At 44.9% G+C, this 16717-nt stretch overlaps 2 protein-coding genes across 2 annotated transcripts; both read right to left on the bottom strand.

Moving 5' to 3' along the window:
- Positions 1-1909: 1909 nt before the first annotated feature.
- LOC139837662 (uncharacterized) lies at positions 1910-2743 on the bottom strand. The gene has a single exon (XM_071826991.1). It carries the CDS (start codon positions 2643-2645, stop codon positions 2058-2060), a length of 588 nt encoding a protein of 195 aa, XP_071683092.1. The 5' UTR covers positions 2646-2743; the 3' UTR covers positions 1910-2057.
- A 1497-nt stretch (positions 2744-4240) lies between these two features.
- Positions 4241-8952, bottom strand: LOC127344550 (uncharacterized). The gene is made up of 6 exons (XM_051370848.2): positions 8651-8952; positions 8031-8139; positions 5181-5311; positions 5022-5087; positions 4638-4787; positions 4241-4507 (listed from the first exon to the last, which is right to left on the bottom strand). Exons 1-6 carry the CDS (start codon positions 8849-8851, stop codon positions 4388-4390), a joined length of 777 nt encoding a protein of 258 aa, XP_051226808.1. The 5' UTR covers positions 8852-8952; the 3' UTR covers positions 4241-4387.
- Between the last annotated feature and the right edge of the window lie 7765 nt (positions 8953-16717).

Genomic DNA, 16717 nt, shown 5'->3' with positions numbered 1-16717 from the left:
CGACTTTCAGCTCAAACGGCACGTTTCGGCCTGTAACTTACCCCTTCGCCCCACCAACTATAAATAGCCATGTTGGCTCAGATCTGAGATTAGACTTGTTGTGAGATTAAACATGAGCTTTGCTCCTCCCTATGGGAAACCCTTCTAGATCCAAATCTATGAAGTTATCAAGACTCTTCTAAGGAATTGGTCCCTTCCATTCTAGGGATTCTAGTGTTTGTGGATCTTTTGCTTTTGCAATTCTATCTATTTGCACTCTTTGCCTCTTTGGAACTCTACCAATTGCTTATCAATCTTTTGTGAGGGATTCTACTCCTTGTGGGTCTTTGCCTTGCAATTCCATTGGGTTGGTGTATCGGGCCAACGAAGAACAACCGGTTGTGTGTGTGTGTTACGTTTGTATCTTTGATCCACCCCGCTTTCCACCGTGTTCTTCGCGTTCCTCCACCTCCCCCACGAATCCCATCCAAATCCGTGAAGATCGGGCCTCCCCTAGGGCTTAGCCCTTATCATCGGGTTGGACTCGTTTACCTCCTTTCACCGCGTTGCTTGCCGTCGATGATGATGTTGATGATGCCATCGAGATCGGAACCTTGCAACCTCCAATCCCCACGGATGGCGCCAATTGATGAGGGATTAACTCGTCAATGCCTACGTATTGTAGACTTAGGGTTTCGTAAGAAGTAGAGGGAAAATAGATCTTGAAGGTTTAGCCGAACAAAGGTGCTCAACTAAATATTATGGTGGCTAGGGTTACAATGATTTCGGTCCCTTGTTTCACCCTCGACTTCCCCTTTATATAGGAGGTGAAGCCGGGGCTTAGTTGTGTCGTACAAGTTACAAACTGCCGGGCTTCGTGGGCCTTTCCCTATATTGATACAACTTTCCTATAACAAATCTATTTTTCTAACCCGAAAGCTTCCAATCTTCTGGGCCTCCAATCTTTGAGTTCATGGGCTTCCTACTTTCCTGTGGACCTAGGGTACTTATTTGACATGGCTGGTAGGCATACCTATGTCAGTGGCGCTACACATCTGCCTTTGAGGCAAGTGGCTGCTCCGGAGCAAGACTCTTGGCTTCCACCAGAGACCTGACCTCCGGGAAGTTCATGTGGTGGCGCGGTCAGGCAAACCTCCATGACGCAACGTCGTATGCGCGGGCAGCCTCGTCCATGGTGTTGAAGCTGCTGAGCCACACGTGCAACCGGGCGACGGAAATTTCAACCGCAAAATGGCCCCCAGGCCGCAAGCGGACCCCGACGAAGCCCGTGGAGTTATGGTTGGCATGGCGACAGGGAGGCATCTCCATGGCAGCGGGCGAGGGAGGCTTCGGTGGTGGTGTTGGAGGAGAAATGCTGGTGCCGGTGTTGGAGGATGCCCGAGACTTGGCTATATGTAGGGACGCGAAGGTTGAAACGGCGGGAAAGAAAGGGCCGGAAAGAAGAGGGGGTCTTTGTCATGTTCTTTTGTAACTGGCTAACTGCACACAACAAAGATAGGTTTTGCCGTGTTCTTTCGAGAAGGCACACGACAAAGATGGGCTTTGCCGTGTGCTTTTGAAGATGCACACAACAGATATTGCGTGCCAAAATTATGTAGGCTAGGTTCCTTCGCACGGGAATAATTAATAATTGGCGGGGGGAAATTCTACGCGCTGGAAAAGGGAGGCCAACGTGGCCCAATTAGCTTTGCCATGTCTCCGTTAGGGGTGCTCCTTTTGTTCGGTGCACGGAAGAGCCTGGCTTTGCCGTGTTCCGGGCCCTAGGGCACACGGTAAAGCTGAGAAGCACGGAAACCGCCGATTGTCCTGTAGTTATAAAAAAATTCATAGGATTTTATTGGAAATTTTACACATTGTAAACACAAATTGTAATAGCAAATCTAGTAATATTCCAAAAAGAAGGGACCAATAACAAAATATTACCTTTACATTCACAAAAAAAAATTCGAGTGTAGCTTGCATTGTATACAAATATTCTACGAACTACTTATTAATTAGTTTCCTTGCATCCGCAACGTAAGCTAACAGTTGCACTATGCTTCTACATATATTTGTAATCACGCCGACCAGAAACTTTGCGAGGCGTCGGTTGTCTCCATAATCCTTACCTTGTGCACGATCATGTCTTGAGGGAATTCAGTGTCAGTAGAGAACCGGAGTTCCTTGTACGTCGTGACATCGATGTCAAGCTCCAGGGTGCCTGAACGCCAGTCCGATGCCATGCGATGGCGGAGGCGCTCCGATAGCCCCACCCCTACTCCTCGGGCCACCACCTCCACGTCCTTGGCCCATCGTCTCTTGGCGCAGTCCCTGGGATCCACGCGCGCCCAGCCGAGCGCGACGCCGGAGTACATCACGGCCACGTCCGCGCGGTCGACGCAGGTGTCGTTCAGACGGAGCGTGATGTTGAAGGCCGGCGAGACCACACGGGCGGCGCCGCCGGGGTCGATGCCGTCGTAGCCCGCGAGGTGAACGGAGACGGAGGGACTGCCGCCCCAGTACATGACCATGACCGTAGGCAGCAATGCAATCATCGTGCAGACACAAACTAGTATAGTGGTTACGATCGCTCGGAAACATGGTCCGTCAGTATGCAATAGCCGTTTAGCGGCAGCCCCGGCTTCTAGATCGCCGCCTTGACCCATGCTCAATCGTCAAGATTGAAGAGAGCTCCTTCAAAGGGGAAGAAATAATCGTCACATACGAAGGGAGAACGGCGTGGTGAGGTCCGGAAGACACGGACTTTGAGAAGGAAAAGGAAGGAGAGGATTTGGTGGTTTGGATTCTTATTTTGAGCCTACAGAGATCGAGTCCTTATCCTTTTCCTAAGATACTCCATGTATATGTATTGTAACGGTTTGGGATTCGTTCAGAGTCCAAGTCACAAGGGCCGTAAGTTTTTGTTAGGAATCTAGTCCACAAGGGCCGTAACTGTGACGTGCGATGCGATCAGAACTTTGCTCTGGAAAACGAGTTCACCCGTAAGTCCGCCGATCCCGTCGTCGATTGTGGCAGTACGTCTTCGCCGATATCCATGGGAGCCATCCTCGCAGAAGATGAGCCACGCGGCTGTGATCCGGACCATAATCCGTGGGCACGGTGTATGCTGGCGTTGGCGTTGATCCTGTACACGCTGTTCGTCGTCTTCGCTTGCTACAACACGGAGTATCCCGAGTTCCTACCCGACTTCTGGGTGAAGCTGCCCGCCGTCGAGGGGCTCGACCGGGCTAGCGACGGCGCGGCGCGCGCACCCACTTTCAACATCACACTCCGCGTCGACAGCCATGGGGTGCCCTGGCGCTTGAGAGCAAAGGCGAACGGGACGAGTTCACCGTGTCGGGGGACATAATCGGCTCCGTGCCCATCGTCGCTACCAGCGAGGGGCTGGGGATGCCCGACGAGCTGTACGACCGCATGCAGAGCCAGCGCCGACGGAAGGAGCGCGTGAAGCTGGCGGTGCACGTATCGCTGGACGGCCATGGTGTGCTGCTGTGGTGCACGGCGATACTGCACGGGCGACCGCGGGGACCATTTGTCTGCCCAAAACTCTATGGACCAACATTTTCCCCTACGGATCCTCGAGTGTGGAATTAGCTTGGTCTTCGTTGTTTCCAAGCATCGGCAGCTGATTCAGTGATCAAAATGTCTGGTTGTGTACTGCGAGTGGGTTATTTTTTGGTTCTGAAATATGGCTATATGTAGTTTACTTATTTTACCTTCTTATTTTATGGGTGACTTCAAATCCTTGACAAGTAAACATTAGTATGAACATTTTGGGATTTAGGGTTGGACAAATTTTTGTTGCGCCAAAATTTTGACAATTTTTGTGCCGACTGATGACAATTTGTTTGGATACCGAAATCACTGACATAACGAGAAGAATCGTGCCTTTTGTCAAGAACATATACAGATGTATCATATGAGATTCAGTATCGAGGCTTTTGTCAAGAGCACACAGATGGATCACATGAGATTCATGGTACGCAGCAGTTAGAAGGTTAGGGCCTGATTTGTCAATGAGACATGACCCACCATATTGAACTGACCAGAACAGTACAGTTTCTACTATATTTCTATAACTCGTGTACACACACAAATTTCTTTCTCTGGGACAAAATTCAGAAAACTTTGCGACAGCAGGATCCTGAAACTCGGGATCTTTGATACAGCAATGGCAAACATAAGAACAAGATGTATCGAGGCTTATGCTCCAAAACTAATTTTGTCAAGAACAACCATATGAAGCAAATGCGATTCATTGTACGCAGCAGGTCAGAGTCGTCATTGTCAATGAGACATAACCCATATTCAACTCAGAAGGGCAATTATAGTTCCTATTCTATTTCTAGCTCGGTTATAGCATAGCATAAAAAGTGATATATAGACTTCAAGTTGCAGTGGTGTCCTCAACAGACTTCTTGTATTCAGGCTTGAGCTCATGCGTCCCTTGATTTGGTCCTCGTTTGTTGTAGACGCAAAGATCGTTCATTATCTCCTTCAGGAATTGCTGCATGAATCAAGTGCAGGCAGCAGGTGGTGAGTGAAGAATTGGATGTATAGTTAGTAATGCAATTGCTGTAACAGCGTGTCTGACATTTTATCAGTGTAAATGCTTCTGGGAGTCGCAAGCAAAATACCTCTGGTTGGTCTGTTTCCTGCATTAGATGCTTTAGTGACCAATTAGGCTGCCTCTCGAATAACTTGAATAGAATATTTTCCAAATCCTTCCGATCCCTTCGTGTTCTTTTCAATTCAAAAGGTTTTGTTGGTGTTGCTTTCTTCTTCTCCTGCCAAGCACGAAATTACGAGTGGTGAGGACTCTTTTAGAAGAAGACCAATTCAAACAATCTGTTTTATGTGAATGTTTTTTTGCCACAACAGGTAACTGTTGAGAACATATATAGCAAGTCATTGTCAGGTATAAGATGGAAATACTGACTTCAGAAAACAACGTCAGCACTAATTACTACTCCACCCCCTAGCCACTTTAAGATTGTCTTAGTTATACGAGAAAGGAGTACCTTTGGAGCAGCATTTATCAGTTGGATCATTTGCCGCACTCCCATTCCGTGGTGCTTGTCAAGTACCTAATAAATGAAGGGGGAAATGTGAATTTACGTAATAACACATGGAAAATGGAACTGAAAAAAGAGGGTCAAGATCAAATTTAAAAAACTGACATGCACTTTTCTCGTTTTGATCATAGACTTTTTAGTCCTCTCACGGCATAATTTTGCATAGTCTGCAAGATTTTCTCTGTGAGGTTCCATGTCAAATTTATGCCCTACTTTTCCTTCGCATGCAAACTTCCCTGCAATAAACAGAAGGCCATGATTTTGTGATACAGAAAATAATTAGTACTATGTTTTTTTCTTTTTCAAATAAACAGCTTGCATTCAAACTTTTGGTCAAATGATCAATCTGAAAAATGCATAGTTCTCTTCTTGTTCGTCAGCAAAATAAAGTGGTAAGGAGATTAAAACTTCTAAAGGCAGCCAAATAAAATGTATATAATGCCAGTATGATGTGATAAGACACAACTAAGGTACTGCAGGTAAAATTCGGATTGGAAAGTAAAAGCAGTAGGACCAAACGTTGGTTATTGTCCTTTACCTTGTTCAAGGGCAACAGCCAACATGCATGATAAAGCAAAGGTGAAATAGATCAACTAACGAGTTCAATATATAATCTATAGCATGATCATGTACTAAATGAAGCTTAATGTGCTAACTTTATGGAAATACGTACTTCATGGGGTACGCGTGGCATGAATGAAGTTTATTTCTAGAAAAAAAATTCAAACATAGAGAGCCCCCAAAGAAGTATATACTTTTTTTTTTTTGACTGTAACTACGGCGGGCGTGAGCCAACCTGCACATATATTCAGTCAAGTTGCCTATGAAGCTTTACAGCCTCTACAAGATAGGTTCAAATGAACCAGAGTACACGGGGGTTACAAGAGAGGAGAAGAAAAAGAAAAACACACACCGACAACACACAAGACCGAGGAGAGAAAAGTGGCCACCCCACAAAACTAGGGGGCAGTTGGCCGATGAGAATACTCATCGCGACCCAAGCACAGCGATCACAAGGAAGAGTCCTGAGGACACACCAGAGGGACAACCCAGCTCGAGGCTCCATTGGAGTAATCGAACGGCTTTGGTCCGCCGAGACCCAGCAACGACACTGCACCATCGACGTAATCGAAGGGCCACGCGCATCCGAGACCACAGTACGCACCGACACCACCTGTGTCGAGGGTGTCGCCGAAAGGTCGCGCGTGGCCGAGACGACGTCACGACGCCTGTGTGCCACCAGCTGGAGTCGAAGGGCATCACAAAGCAGAGACACGCCCATTGAGCACTCGCACATGGAGCACCCTTGACACGCCAAAGAGCTCTGACAAGGACCCGACACCGGAGCCCAGCAACCGGCAAGAAGAAGCCACCACCACCACTGCCACGACTCACCTCGCATCGGAGAGGAGACCGCACCCATGGCCGCCATCTGCATCACCATGGGGCACACCAGTACAGATAGGACCAGCGTCCTCTGCCACTGATGGCAAGACAGAGGGGCTCAACACCCAGCCACGATGACCCCCCGTGTGGGGAGCGCGTCACCACCATGGCCGCCACTGCGAAACCACGGCACCCGCCAACCCCAACGGCGAACCGCTGCAGGTTGATGGCCGAGTAAAGAGGAGGCGACCCTCGCAGCCACAACACCAACCAGCAGTGGCCAGCATATACTGCCGCCAAGACGACCGAAAGCCGACCACCACTGGACCGCCAGAATTGGAGAACTCGTCGATCCGAACCGGAAGCACCACACCATGTGGAGGCAAACCACAACGGAGAGGACAGCTCCGCCCAGCACCATGCTGGCAGGAGCACCGCACAACATCCCTCCAAAATGTCGGCATAGAGAGGCAGGCCGCTCCAGATCGAGCGCGCCTGGTCTTCAAGGGATCCTCATGCCGGCTTGGGAGAAGATAGAGGGCAGCAGAACCTCCAACACCGCCCAACGCGCCGCCCGACGCAGCCACGCCGGCCGCCACCGCCAAAACCACCGCGGGCCGCCGCCCGGAACCCACCACCACCCTCTACGGAGGAAGCCGTCGGAAGAGGCACCACGCGCAACAGCCACTGCGCGCAGCAGCCACGCCGCCCCTTCCGCCGCCGCCAGCCGCAACCGCCGGAGAAGGACGCCGGAGCCGGGCCGCCCAGATCCCGCGCACCGGAGGGCGCCCGCCGCCACCGCGCCGCCAGGGCTTTGCCCGACGACGCCCACCGGTGGCGGCGAGGGCGGGGGAGACGGGGAGGCCGGCCTCTCGCCGGATCTGGGGCGCCCCGGTGCAGCTCGGCTCAGCCGCACGGGGACGGGAGCGGGCGTGTTTTTTCCCCTAACCAACAATAATTACATTCACATCTATCAAGAAGTATATACTGAGTAACATCAACAGGGTTCTTAAATATTACTCCATTATCCAGCAGAGAGAACACTGGTGAACTGCCAGTATAATTATATCAATAGCTTAGAAATGTCCTCTAAAGTTAAATAAATATCCCCATATGCACAATCCAACCTGAACTATATATATATATACTTGATCAGTTCTTTTTCTACTTTTATGAATAGTCAGAATTCTTCCTGGTGGTTACTCAGAAATACCCTGAATTATAACAAAAACCACATATGGTTGGGGCCTGAGGACACGGGACTGTAAAAGCAACTAAATGCGACTTCATTACAGGAGGTGGGATGGAATTGCAAATTTAACTGCAAATATCTTGCATGCAATTGAAAGTGAGAGTCTCTCCTACGAACAAAGGCTGAATGGCTGAGATTAGCTTCGGTACCAAATTAGCGTAATGCATGTTATTACATTCAGAAGGGTATTGGTAGAATCAAGCATTGTTTGCTTCTCAATTATAGAAACAACTGATTTCAAAGTTTATGTAGGATAAGTAAAAATAAATGCATGATATATTTTTCTTAAAAGGTGAAAGAACGCACAAAATTATTACCTTGGTTAGACTCTGAGAAAACACACATTGGCACAAAATCCTGGAACATATTTAAAGAGTAATTCTTCGGTGTATTGCCATTGTCTGATCGAGCCATCTCCATCTTGAACTGTTATTTCACTAACACCATGTAAGCAACATAGGAACTATAACAAGAACATTTTAAATGGGTGGTAATTCCATTAGTGAAACAGGGATGCCTTAGACTAGTCACAATGCATAGTATTATATAGAAGTATCATGCGTATGATACTACAGGTAGATGATAGATAATTGGAAGACCAACAGAAATTAAAGCAAACGGTAGCCCAACCGAAGGCAAGCATAGTCCACCATTCTACTAATGCGTCTGAACAGAAGAGTCGAGTGTTCTACTTCGGAGCTCAAGCCGGTCAAAACAATTACACAATGATAACCAACTACTGGATCGTATGTTCCATAATAATTTTCCGCAGCAACTCCCCGCAAATCATTTTGACCGGAGGCCCGGAGCTCAAGCCGGTCAAAACAATTACACAATAATAACTAACTTATTCACATTGTTCCAAAATTCAGCGAAGTTTAGCTCGAGCCAAGCCACGCAACCGGATGGAGGGGGGAGGGGGGAGGGGAAAGCTTGCCTGCTTCGGGTCCTCGTCGGTGCTGAGTGGGTCGAAGGATAGGATGACCTTGGCGACAACGGGGTTAGGGTTAGGGCAGGGGCCTCCGGCGGCGGAGGCGGTGGCTTCCTGCCAGGCTTGTGAGACAATGGTCGGGCACTTCATGAGCCACACGGAGCGGTCGGCCCGGCTCGTCTCCAGGTGCTTCGCCTCCTCGGCCATGTTCGCAGATCGGTGGTACTCCGGTGAGCGGTTCTTCTCAGAGTCGATTGTGGAAGGAGTTTGCACGGCTGACCGGGTTGTGTGCCGGGAATCGAGGTGCTTTCCAGTTTTAACTCGTGATGAAGAGTAGAGGCGGTGGATCGTAGTAGTACCAGAGAGGCAGAGATTCGACGTTAATTTTTTTCTTGATTGGGCCGTATATGGTGCTCGTGAGTCGTGAGTAGCGGGATTTATTAGGCCTGAAAATGGAACGTTGTGTCCATCCGTATCTCATGATGATTCTAAAAAAATAACGAAAGGCCCAGTAATAAAAGAGGAATTAGCAACTCCGTACTCCACTTTTCATTTATCACCCTAAAAAACGAACCTACTCAACTTTCTTCCGGTAGCAAGGAAGAAGCTTTGCCAACATTGTACGCATCACATTATCGTGTCTTCACACATATGTTCTGCATGTTCCAAATTAACTGGCTCTGTTTTATCTAGGTATGCATGCATGAGACTTTGGACAAAGTCGAGTCAATTAAATTGGGACACAAATAGTACCCCTCCGCCTAAAAATAGTTGTCTCAAATTTATCTAGATACCCATGTATCTCTAAATAAAATATATCAAGATACATTTGTATCTTCTAGACAAAAGTGAAATCCCTGTTTTTAGACGGAGTGAGTACTAGAATTGTAAAGCTCAATGATAAATTCGGTAATATCACAAAACCAGTACTCCAGAGGGTTAATACAATTGCATTTTTACAACTAAACCCTTCTAAAATCAGAGAAACTGGACAGGTCAAGGATGCGCTAGGCGTGCTTGACCTGGATGGGATCAGAGCCTCCATCTATAGCGCCGGCTTCAGCTGCTGCTTGGGCTCCCTGCCGGCGCCATACGGGCCTGCCATGGCGAGGAAGGCGGAGTCGCGGGAGGCCGGGATTAACCCCCTAAATCGGGGCACCAAGAGCATCTGCTGCAGGAATACAAGGGTCACCGCCGGTGGAATGAAAGAGAGAAGGACATAGAGGGAGAAAAGGTTCCAGAGGAGCGGTGACTCACCAGGAAGGTCCATATGGAGATGGCGGTGACGGGGAAGAACAACGGCTGCTGGAATCGATGCTGGAGCATTGCAGTTGGGGAAGGGAATCGCCGATTGCGGCGATGTTTCCGTTCCCCCAGGACAATTACTTGCTCTAGTAGAAAGATTAAGATGTTGAGGTCTCGGCGGGTCACGGGGTAGTCGGAGCTAGCGAGACGACGGCGAGGAGATGCTCGGTGGTGCTCTCGAGTGTTTCTTTCTTGGGAGAAAGCTCAGGAAAGAAAGGGAGGAAAGGAGGAACACGGAGCAGAAGGAATGTGTGGCCAGGAGGGTGCCACGCGCAGGGGGAAAATGCATCACGTTTGGACTCCAGGTTGAAGAAAAATAAAATGTGAGGTTCTTTTTATAAAATGGCTCGTCTGATAGTTTTTTCGGATCGAAGGGAGTAATAAACATGGCGGTGTGTGTCTGCGTAGTTGTCGAGAATGTACGATAAGTCGGGACCTCTACAATTGACTCTAAAGGGGAGAGAAATTAGTTGCATCGAGCGTAAGTAAAGCAAAAGAAATCAGTATCACCAAAGCAAAAAAGCAATTTGGGCAAAAAAAATGTATAGTATAATTTTCTGTGAATAAAGGGCAACACAAGTTGTGCGGACAAATGGAGCTCGGGCCCCATGAAATCCTTTTTTGAAACATTCAAAAAATAATATTTTAAGATTTAGAAAATATGAAATAATACATAGATGTAGGTAATGTTGTACTTTACCAACGTGAAAAATATCAACTCAAAATATCTCATATCCAGAGCTACGCAAAAATGATAGAATCTAACATCTAAAGTAGTGAACAATGCAAAATTCTAAATTTGTCAGATATATTTTCATTTTTGTAACTCCAAATATAAAGTATTTTGATTTAAGGTTTTGCGTGTTGGTAGAATACAACATTTTCTAAATATAGATTTTTCATTTTTAAAACATTTTTTTCATATTTTGAAAATGGCTCCATGAAGCTTGGGATCCATTTGGGGTTTCCAACAACGCAGGGCACTAATAAACTTCTTTAACGTGTAATGAACTTTAGAGGATTGCTTCTACCAATGAATGGCAGCGGAAATAACACGATCACATGCAAGTGACATACACGTACATGGAAAAGATTTCTTTGTGACGAGGAGCGAAAAAACTTGGTTGCGGACAAATATGTCCACATAGCTTCCATTGAGAGAATGACAGATATAACTTTTTTATGTAATATAGTATAAACGTGAACGCTCATAAATACGTGGATACACTCACCCGTAACGCACACATAGGAATGGACCAAGATCAAAATTGAGAGGGGACAAGAATGTGATTATTGGCAAATCACTTTTTAAGAGTGCTATTGTAAGAAGAATAAACATTTGAGTGGGAGCAGCTGTACCCTTGCCAACATGTTGGATCCGCCCATGCGTATGCATACCTTACTATTATGAGCACCTCCAAAAAACTAAGTATAAGAAACTGATCTAATGTGTCTTGATATTGACGAAATACTTTGCAACAAACATCAACAATAAGAGAAAAGTTAACCATCAAATAGAGGTATCATTGTTTATGTTGCCTCTAGTAATTAGGTTGGTGTTCTTAAACCACTTATCCAAAGTGCACGAATTTTGGTAGAAAAGTAGACACCCTAGTCACCAATAGACTTACCAAATTTTAGCTCAATGGGCACTCTATATATTTTTGCCAAAAATATTCACCTTCAAAAACTTCTACTGTTGGAGATAATGCCCTAGAGGCAAATAATAAGGACTATTTATTATTATATCTCATTAGTTCATAATAGGTTTATGCCATGCAATAACAGTATTAATAGAAAACATTGAAACATGTGTGGTATTGTAAACAAACCAGGATCCCCAGTGAGCATATATGTGAACCAGCTCATTATGGTCAATCGATGATCGAGGTTTCCCGATCATGGACACACGTCATTGAATAATAGGATCATATCATTGAGTGAATGATATGATGGAATGTAGGGTTCAATTGCACACAAAAAATCTATAGGAGAATAACGTAGCCAAGATCTATTCTATGGAGATGCAAAGTAACGGAGGGATTCGGTGTTCATACCCTTGAAGACCAAAAGCGTTACGTTCACGATGAACGCTATTGATGAAGGTGTTCATTGACCTCAAGGTCATGAAGAAGTACAAGCGTTGAAGCACCCCAAGTGTTGCGCCTCTGTAGTTCTATACAGGTACGGTGTATAGACGTCTCCCGGGCTCCGGTCTAGCAAAGCAACAGAAGAAGATGATCCGGACCGATGTTCCAGAAGCACGATAACGTATGTATGGTGCAGAAGTCCCAACCCCCATGCGCGTTCCAAACTTCAGGAACACACGTGAGGGGAGGGGAGAGGGAGAGAGAACTATAGGGGATGAATGAGGAGAGCCCCAAGGGGGTTCTTTATATAGGGGGTAGGGAGAGGAGGTGGGGCCACCAAGGGTCACCACCCTCTCCTTGCGCCTCCGCCGACCCTTAGGGTTAGGTTTTGGGCAGCCGGCCCACTATGGGCCGCTAGCCCACCCCTTTCCTTGGGGCTCGATCGGCCCGCCTTTCTTGGGTTGTCCAATGGTGGCCCAGTTAGGGGCTTTCCCTATTTTTATTTATAATTTTAATATTTCATTCATCCATTTAAATAATAAAACATATTATTAAGTCTCAGAATAATTCATTGAATCCAGAAGTTATTCTGATACAATTTCGGTGTTCTCTCTCTATTCTTTAACAATTTCGAATCTATCTCAAAGCAACATGTACCCTTAAGAGTGCCACCCTATGGGTTTGGGAATGCGTAGATGTGATCGAAAGGACTTTCCGATCAATGACCATCAGGGGGTTCTGGAAAAGCATAACGGTCCTTATGCCTTCCACGAATTTATCTTTAGCACTTGAACCTCTCATTGTCGAGTCACATTCCCTTTGTTACACGATACCTAGTTTGTCCGAGAATTGATCTTCGGTATCCAGCATACCTAGTTCGATCTCTTTGCCGACAAACATTTTCAACTTGTTTCCGTGATATCATATCGTCGTGGCCTAGTCACATGCTTGTAAGCTCTGTTGACATAATATCGAGTGGGCCCTGAGTATCTATTTGTCACATGAATATACAAATCCCTCTAGTGACACATACGCCTTAAGCCCTCAACTCATCCAGTTGGAATATCTGAGCAACATGTTTACGAACACCCTGTTATGGAGTAGCGGTAGATGATGTCAAAGCAGCCGCCGATGAAAGTGATTAAGTTTGGTCTCACGGTCTAAGTATTATGTTACAACATTTCATCTATGTATCACAACACTGAACTCTGTGACTTTATCATATTGCGATATCTTTATGGGTGTGAGTCCATCATGTTATTCATCCAACAACATGACTCCATTATTAATGACGTTGTTGTCCATGTTTAGGAAACCTTGATCATCTATTAATTAATGGACTATTTTACTAGGAACAAGGTTTTGTTTACATACCACAGATGCATTAATGTTTCCGCTTAATACAGTTATGATGGCATAAAACTTATTATACAAATACATATATGATAATAAAAACATCTTTATTTCCCTCAAAAAAACATCTTTATGTGTTTGTCTCTTGGGCAAATATCCAACATTCTCCCACTTGCACTAGATTACAAATAAACTAGTTTACATTTGGCAAAGCTCTAACGCCCATAGACAATTGGTGCTCATCATGCTTCGCTTGTGGCGGAGGCTTTTGTCGGTGGATCCACGACATTCAGATCAGTATGTATTTTACAGACTTTAACTGGATTACCAGATACATAATCCCTTATAACGTGATATCTCCGGGGAATGTGTTTGGCCACTGAGTAAGACCTTGGGTCCTTTGTATTAGCAATTGTGCCCGTGTTATCACAGTAGAGAATCACGGGGTCATGCATACTCTCGAACACACCAAGTAGAATAATGAACTTCCTCGGCCAAACAACTTCATTTCTCGAACCCCCAAAAATACTTTCCCTTCTATGATTTTTTTAATCTCTGGACCATTCGGAAGCTCCTCGTGATGTCCTTGTTCTCATTCTAGGCTCCGAACAAAACTTTGGTCTCACCATCATGAATATCTCATTTCTACCCTAGTGTCATTAAGCGTTAAGTGTGTGACCCTACTGGTTCGAGAATATGCGGACATGATTGAGGCACCTCTTAAATCGATAATCAATAGCGGGACCTGGATGTCCATAATGACACCCAAATATTTAATGTAGATCTTTATCTGTTGAACCACAATGTCGGGGACTCAAATAATCCCGTATCCAATTCTTTTTGTCTCATGATATATTACTTGCCCGAGATCAGATCATCAATATCACCATACCTAGTGCAATCTCGTTACTCGCAAGTACCCTTTACTCATGTCATAATATAATATCCATGTGACTAACTCATTAGTCACTTGCTTGCGAACTCATTAGTCACTTTCTTGCAAGCTCTTTAGATATAATGTTACTGAGTTCTCCTAGAGAATATCTTTCCGTCACATGGAAGAACGAATCCCAGTCTCGATTCATGCAACCCAACAAGCATTTTCTGAAATACATGAAAGACACCTTTATGATTACCCTGTCACGGAATGACGGTTGATTCCGTCAAAGAATTCTTTCAATACTTGGGAATTACATAATCTCATGGTCTAAGGAGTAAGTTACTTGACATTAAAGTTAGCTTAGGAAATATTAAACATACTGACTTTATCTTATTGCTTTTCTTAAATGGATATGTCCATCACAACATTCTTCTAATGATATGACCTCATTATGAAACGACAATTCATGTCCGTGGTTAGGAAACCATAACCATTTTTATTCAACGAGCTAGCCCAGTAAAGACTTGCTAGCTAGGGACATAGTGTTGTTTATGAAAGCACACATGTATTATGTTTCCGGTTAATACAATTATAGCATGAAATATAAATTTATATCATGAACCAGAAATATGATAATAACAAATTTTATTATTGCCTCTAGGACATATTTCCAACACACCGTATATGTCCGAAACTACGAGGTGCTGCCACTTACGGCACTTGGTGTCGTACGACATGACTACAACTTGACCATACATTGTCCATGTTTAGAAAATTCAATAATTCATACATTTTTAGATGAATAATCCATACATTGTATGGATTATTCATCTAAAAATGTATGAATTATTGAATTTTCTAGTGCATTAGAGTAATATTTCTCTTGCAAAATTCGAATTTTTTTTTTATTCTTTTGTGTGTGCGGTGGAGTTTGATAAAGATTGTTGTGGTGCCCAAGAACACCAATCATGCTAAAGCTTTGAGTAATTTTAAAAGTTCAACAAAAATATAGTAGATATCTTTAAGTAATTTCACTGAGTGGGTGAGGGGGGCAATGGCCCCCCTCGATGTAGGGACTATGAGCAAGGGCTACTTGGTATCAGGTCGCCCTAGGGCCCTAAATATTTGTGGACCGTCCCTGCATGAACATGTAAGTTGCTTGGAATCCCAATGGCTTAAACAAACATTGCTGCCACTTATTGCATGATTGATTCTCATGGCATGCTTTGTATTGTAGTTTCCTCCCTGAAATGGTAAGGTTGAACCCACATGTCAGGCATAACGGTAAGGTTGGACAGAGAGCGACTGACAACCGTGTAATCTGGATTTTTATCGGTATGACCCACATGTCAGGCATAATGTTAAGGTTGGACAAAGAGCGACTGACAACCGTTAGGGCTCATTCGGGCAGCGTAGATGAAATAAAGGAAATAGGCGTTTTACGACACTCTAGCTCTCGCTCCACTCCATGTAAGCTCTGAAATTATCTTTTCGCAAATGACTAATCTCAGCCACTGAAGTTCAACCGAGATAAACGGGTTCACATATGTAAGCTATGAATACACCTCCGTGCGGAAGGAGTTGGTCCAACATTATTTTCCTTCACTCGTAGTTTATTTCAAATACACCATTTTCTTTACAGAGAACTATTTACAGAGCGGACTAGTAAAAATACATATATAAAAAAGAAAAATAGAGTGAACGATAACAAACAAATTGATTGTTGTGTGACATAAAGGGCATGAATATTTATAGAGAAAGTTTCCTAAGAAAACAAATATGACATTGAGTACATGATGTGAGCTTTGATGCGGCTAACCCACTACTAGTATTGACGAATCTGATACTCTTCCTCTATACATGAGTCGATCCGGCAAGACTTGTCCGTTGCCAAGAACGTGGCTCTATCAAATACTATGACTTCCACCACAAGGTTTGGAGCATGTGCCACCCACGAATGTACTTGCTTCGTTTTTTGAATAAGTATACTTTTAGCTTAGAGCTAATGTTTTCACATTTGACCAACTATATTGAAAAATGTAACAACATCTAACTTAGTATTGAAAAATGTAACAACATCTAACTTAGTATTGCTTGATCGGTTTTAAAATGTAGTTACATAACATGCACATTTGATGCCATATATATGTTGCTTCTCTTTGAAATAGATTCGGTCAAATTTTAAGAACTTTTTTAAAACTTAGGCCGCACTTATTTAAGTACGGAGGAAGTGACGTGTTCTCGTTTTTTTTTTTTTGGGTAGCTGTACACGTTTTTGCTTGTTTAGGCAGGAAGAATTTTCCAATCAAACAACTTCCGGGGAAAGATCTCGTAGAAAAGTCTCGGTCAATCTTGGAGTTGGACGTGTCAGATTTGGGCGTGCGCGCACGCGCAAATGCGCAACCAGTCAAACACCGTCCACCGGTGCCGCCACGGGCATGCCAT

Source organism: Lolium perenne, chromosome 3, assembly GCF_019359855.2.
Source record: "Lolium perenne isolate Kyuss_39 chromosome 3, Kyuss_2.0, whole genome shotgun sequence".
NCBI classification, from domain to species: domain Eukaryota; kingdom Viridiplantae; phylum Streptophyta; class Magnoliopsida; order Poales; family Poaceae; genus Lolium; species Lolium perenne.
Note: the sequence above shows the minus strand (reverse complement) of the source record. Positions and strands in the feature narration are given on the sequence as shown.

What these genes read in the sequence shown, in the direction of transcription:
- LOC127344550 (XM_051370848.2), bottom strand. Translation starts at nt 8,851, where the DNA reads ATGGCCGAGGAGGCGAAGCACCTGGAGACGAGCCGGGCCGACCGCTCC. An exon ending in TTTCTCAGAGTCTAACCAAG is followed by an intron (nt 5,312 to 8,030) that starts GTAATAATTTTG and finishes TGTTTATTGCAG; the next exon opens with GGAAGTTTGCATGCGAAGGA. An exon ending in AGGAAACAGACCAACCAGAG is followed by an intron (nt 4,508 to 4,637) that starts GTATTTTGCTTG and finishes TGATTCATGCAG; the next exon opens with CAATTCCTGAAGGAGATAAT.
- LOC139837662 (XM_071826991.1), bottom strand. Translation starts at nt 2,645, where the DNA reads ATGGGTCAAGGCGGCGATCTAGAAGCCGGGGCTGCCGCTAAACGGCTA.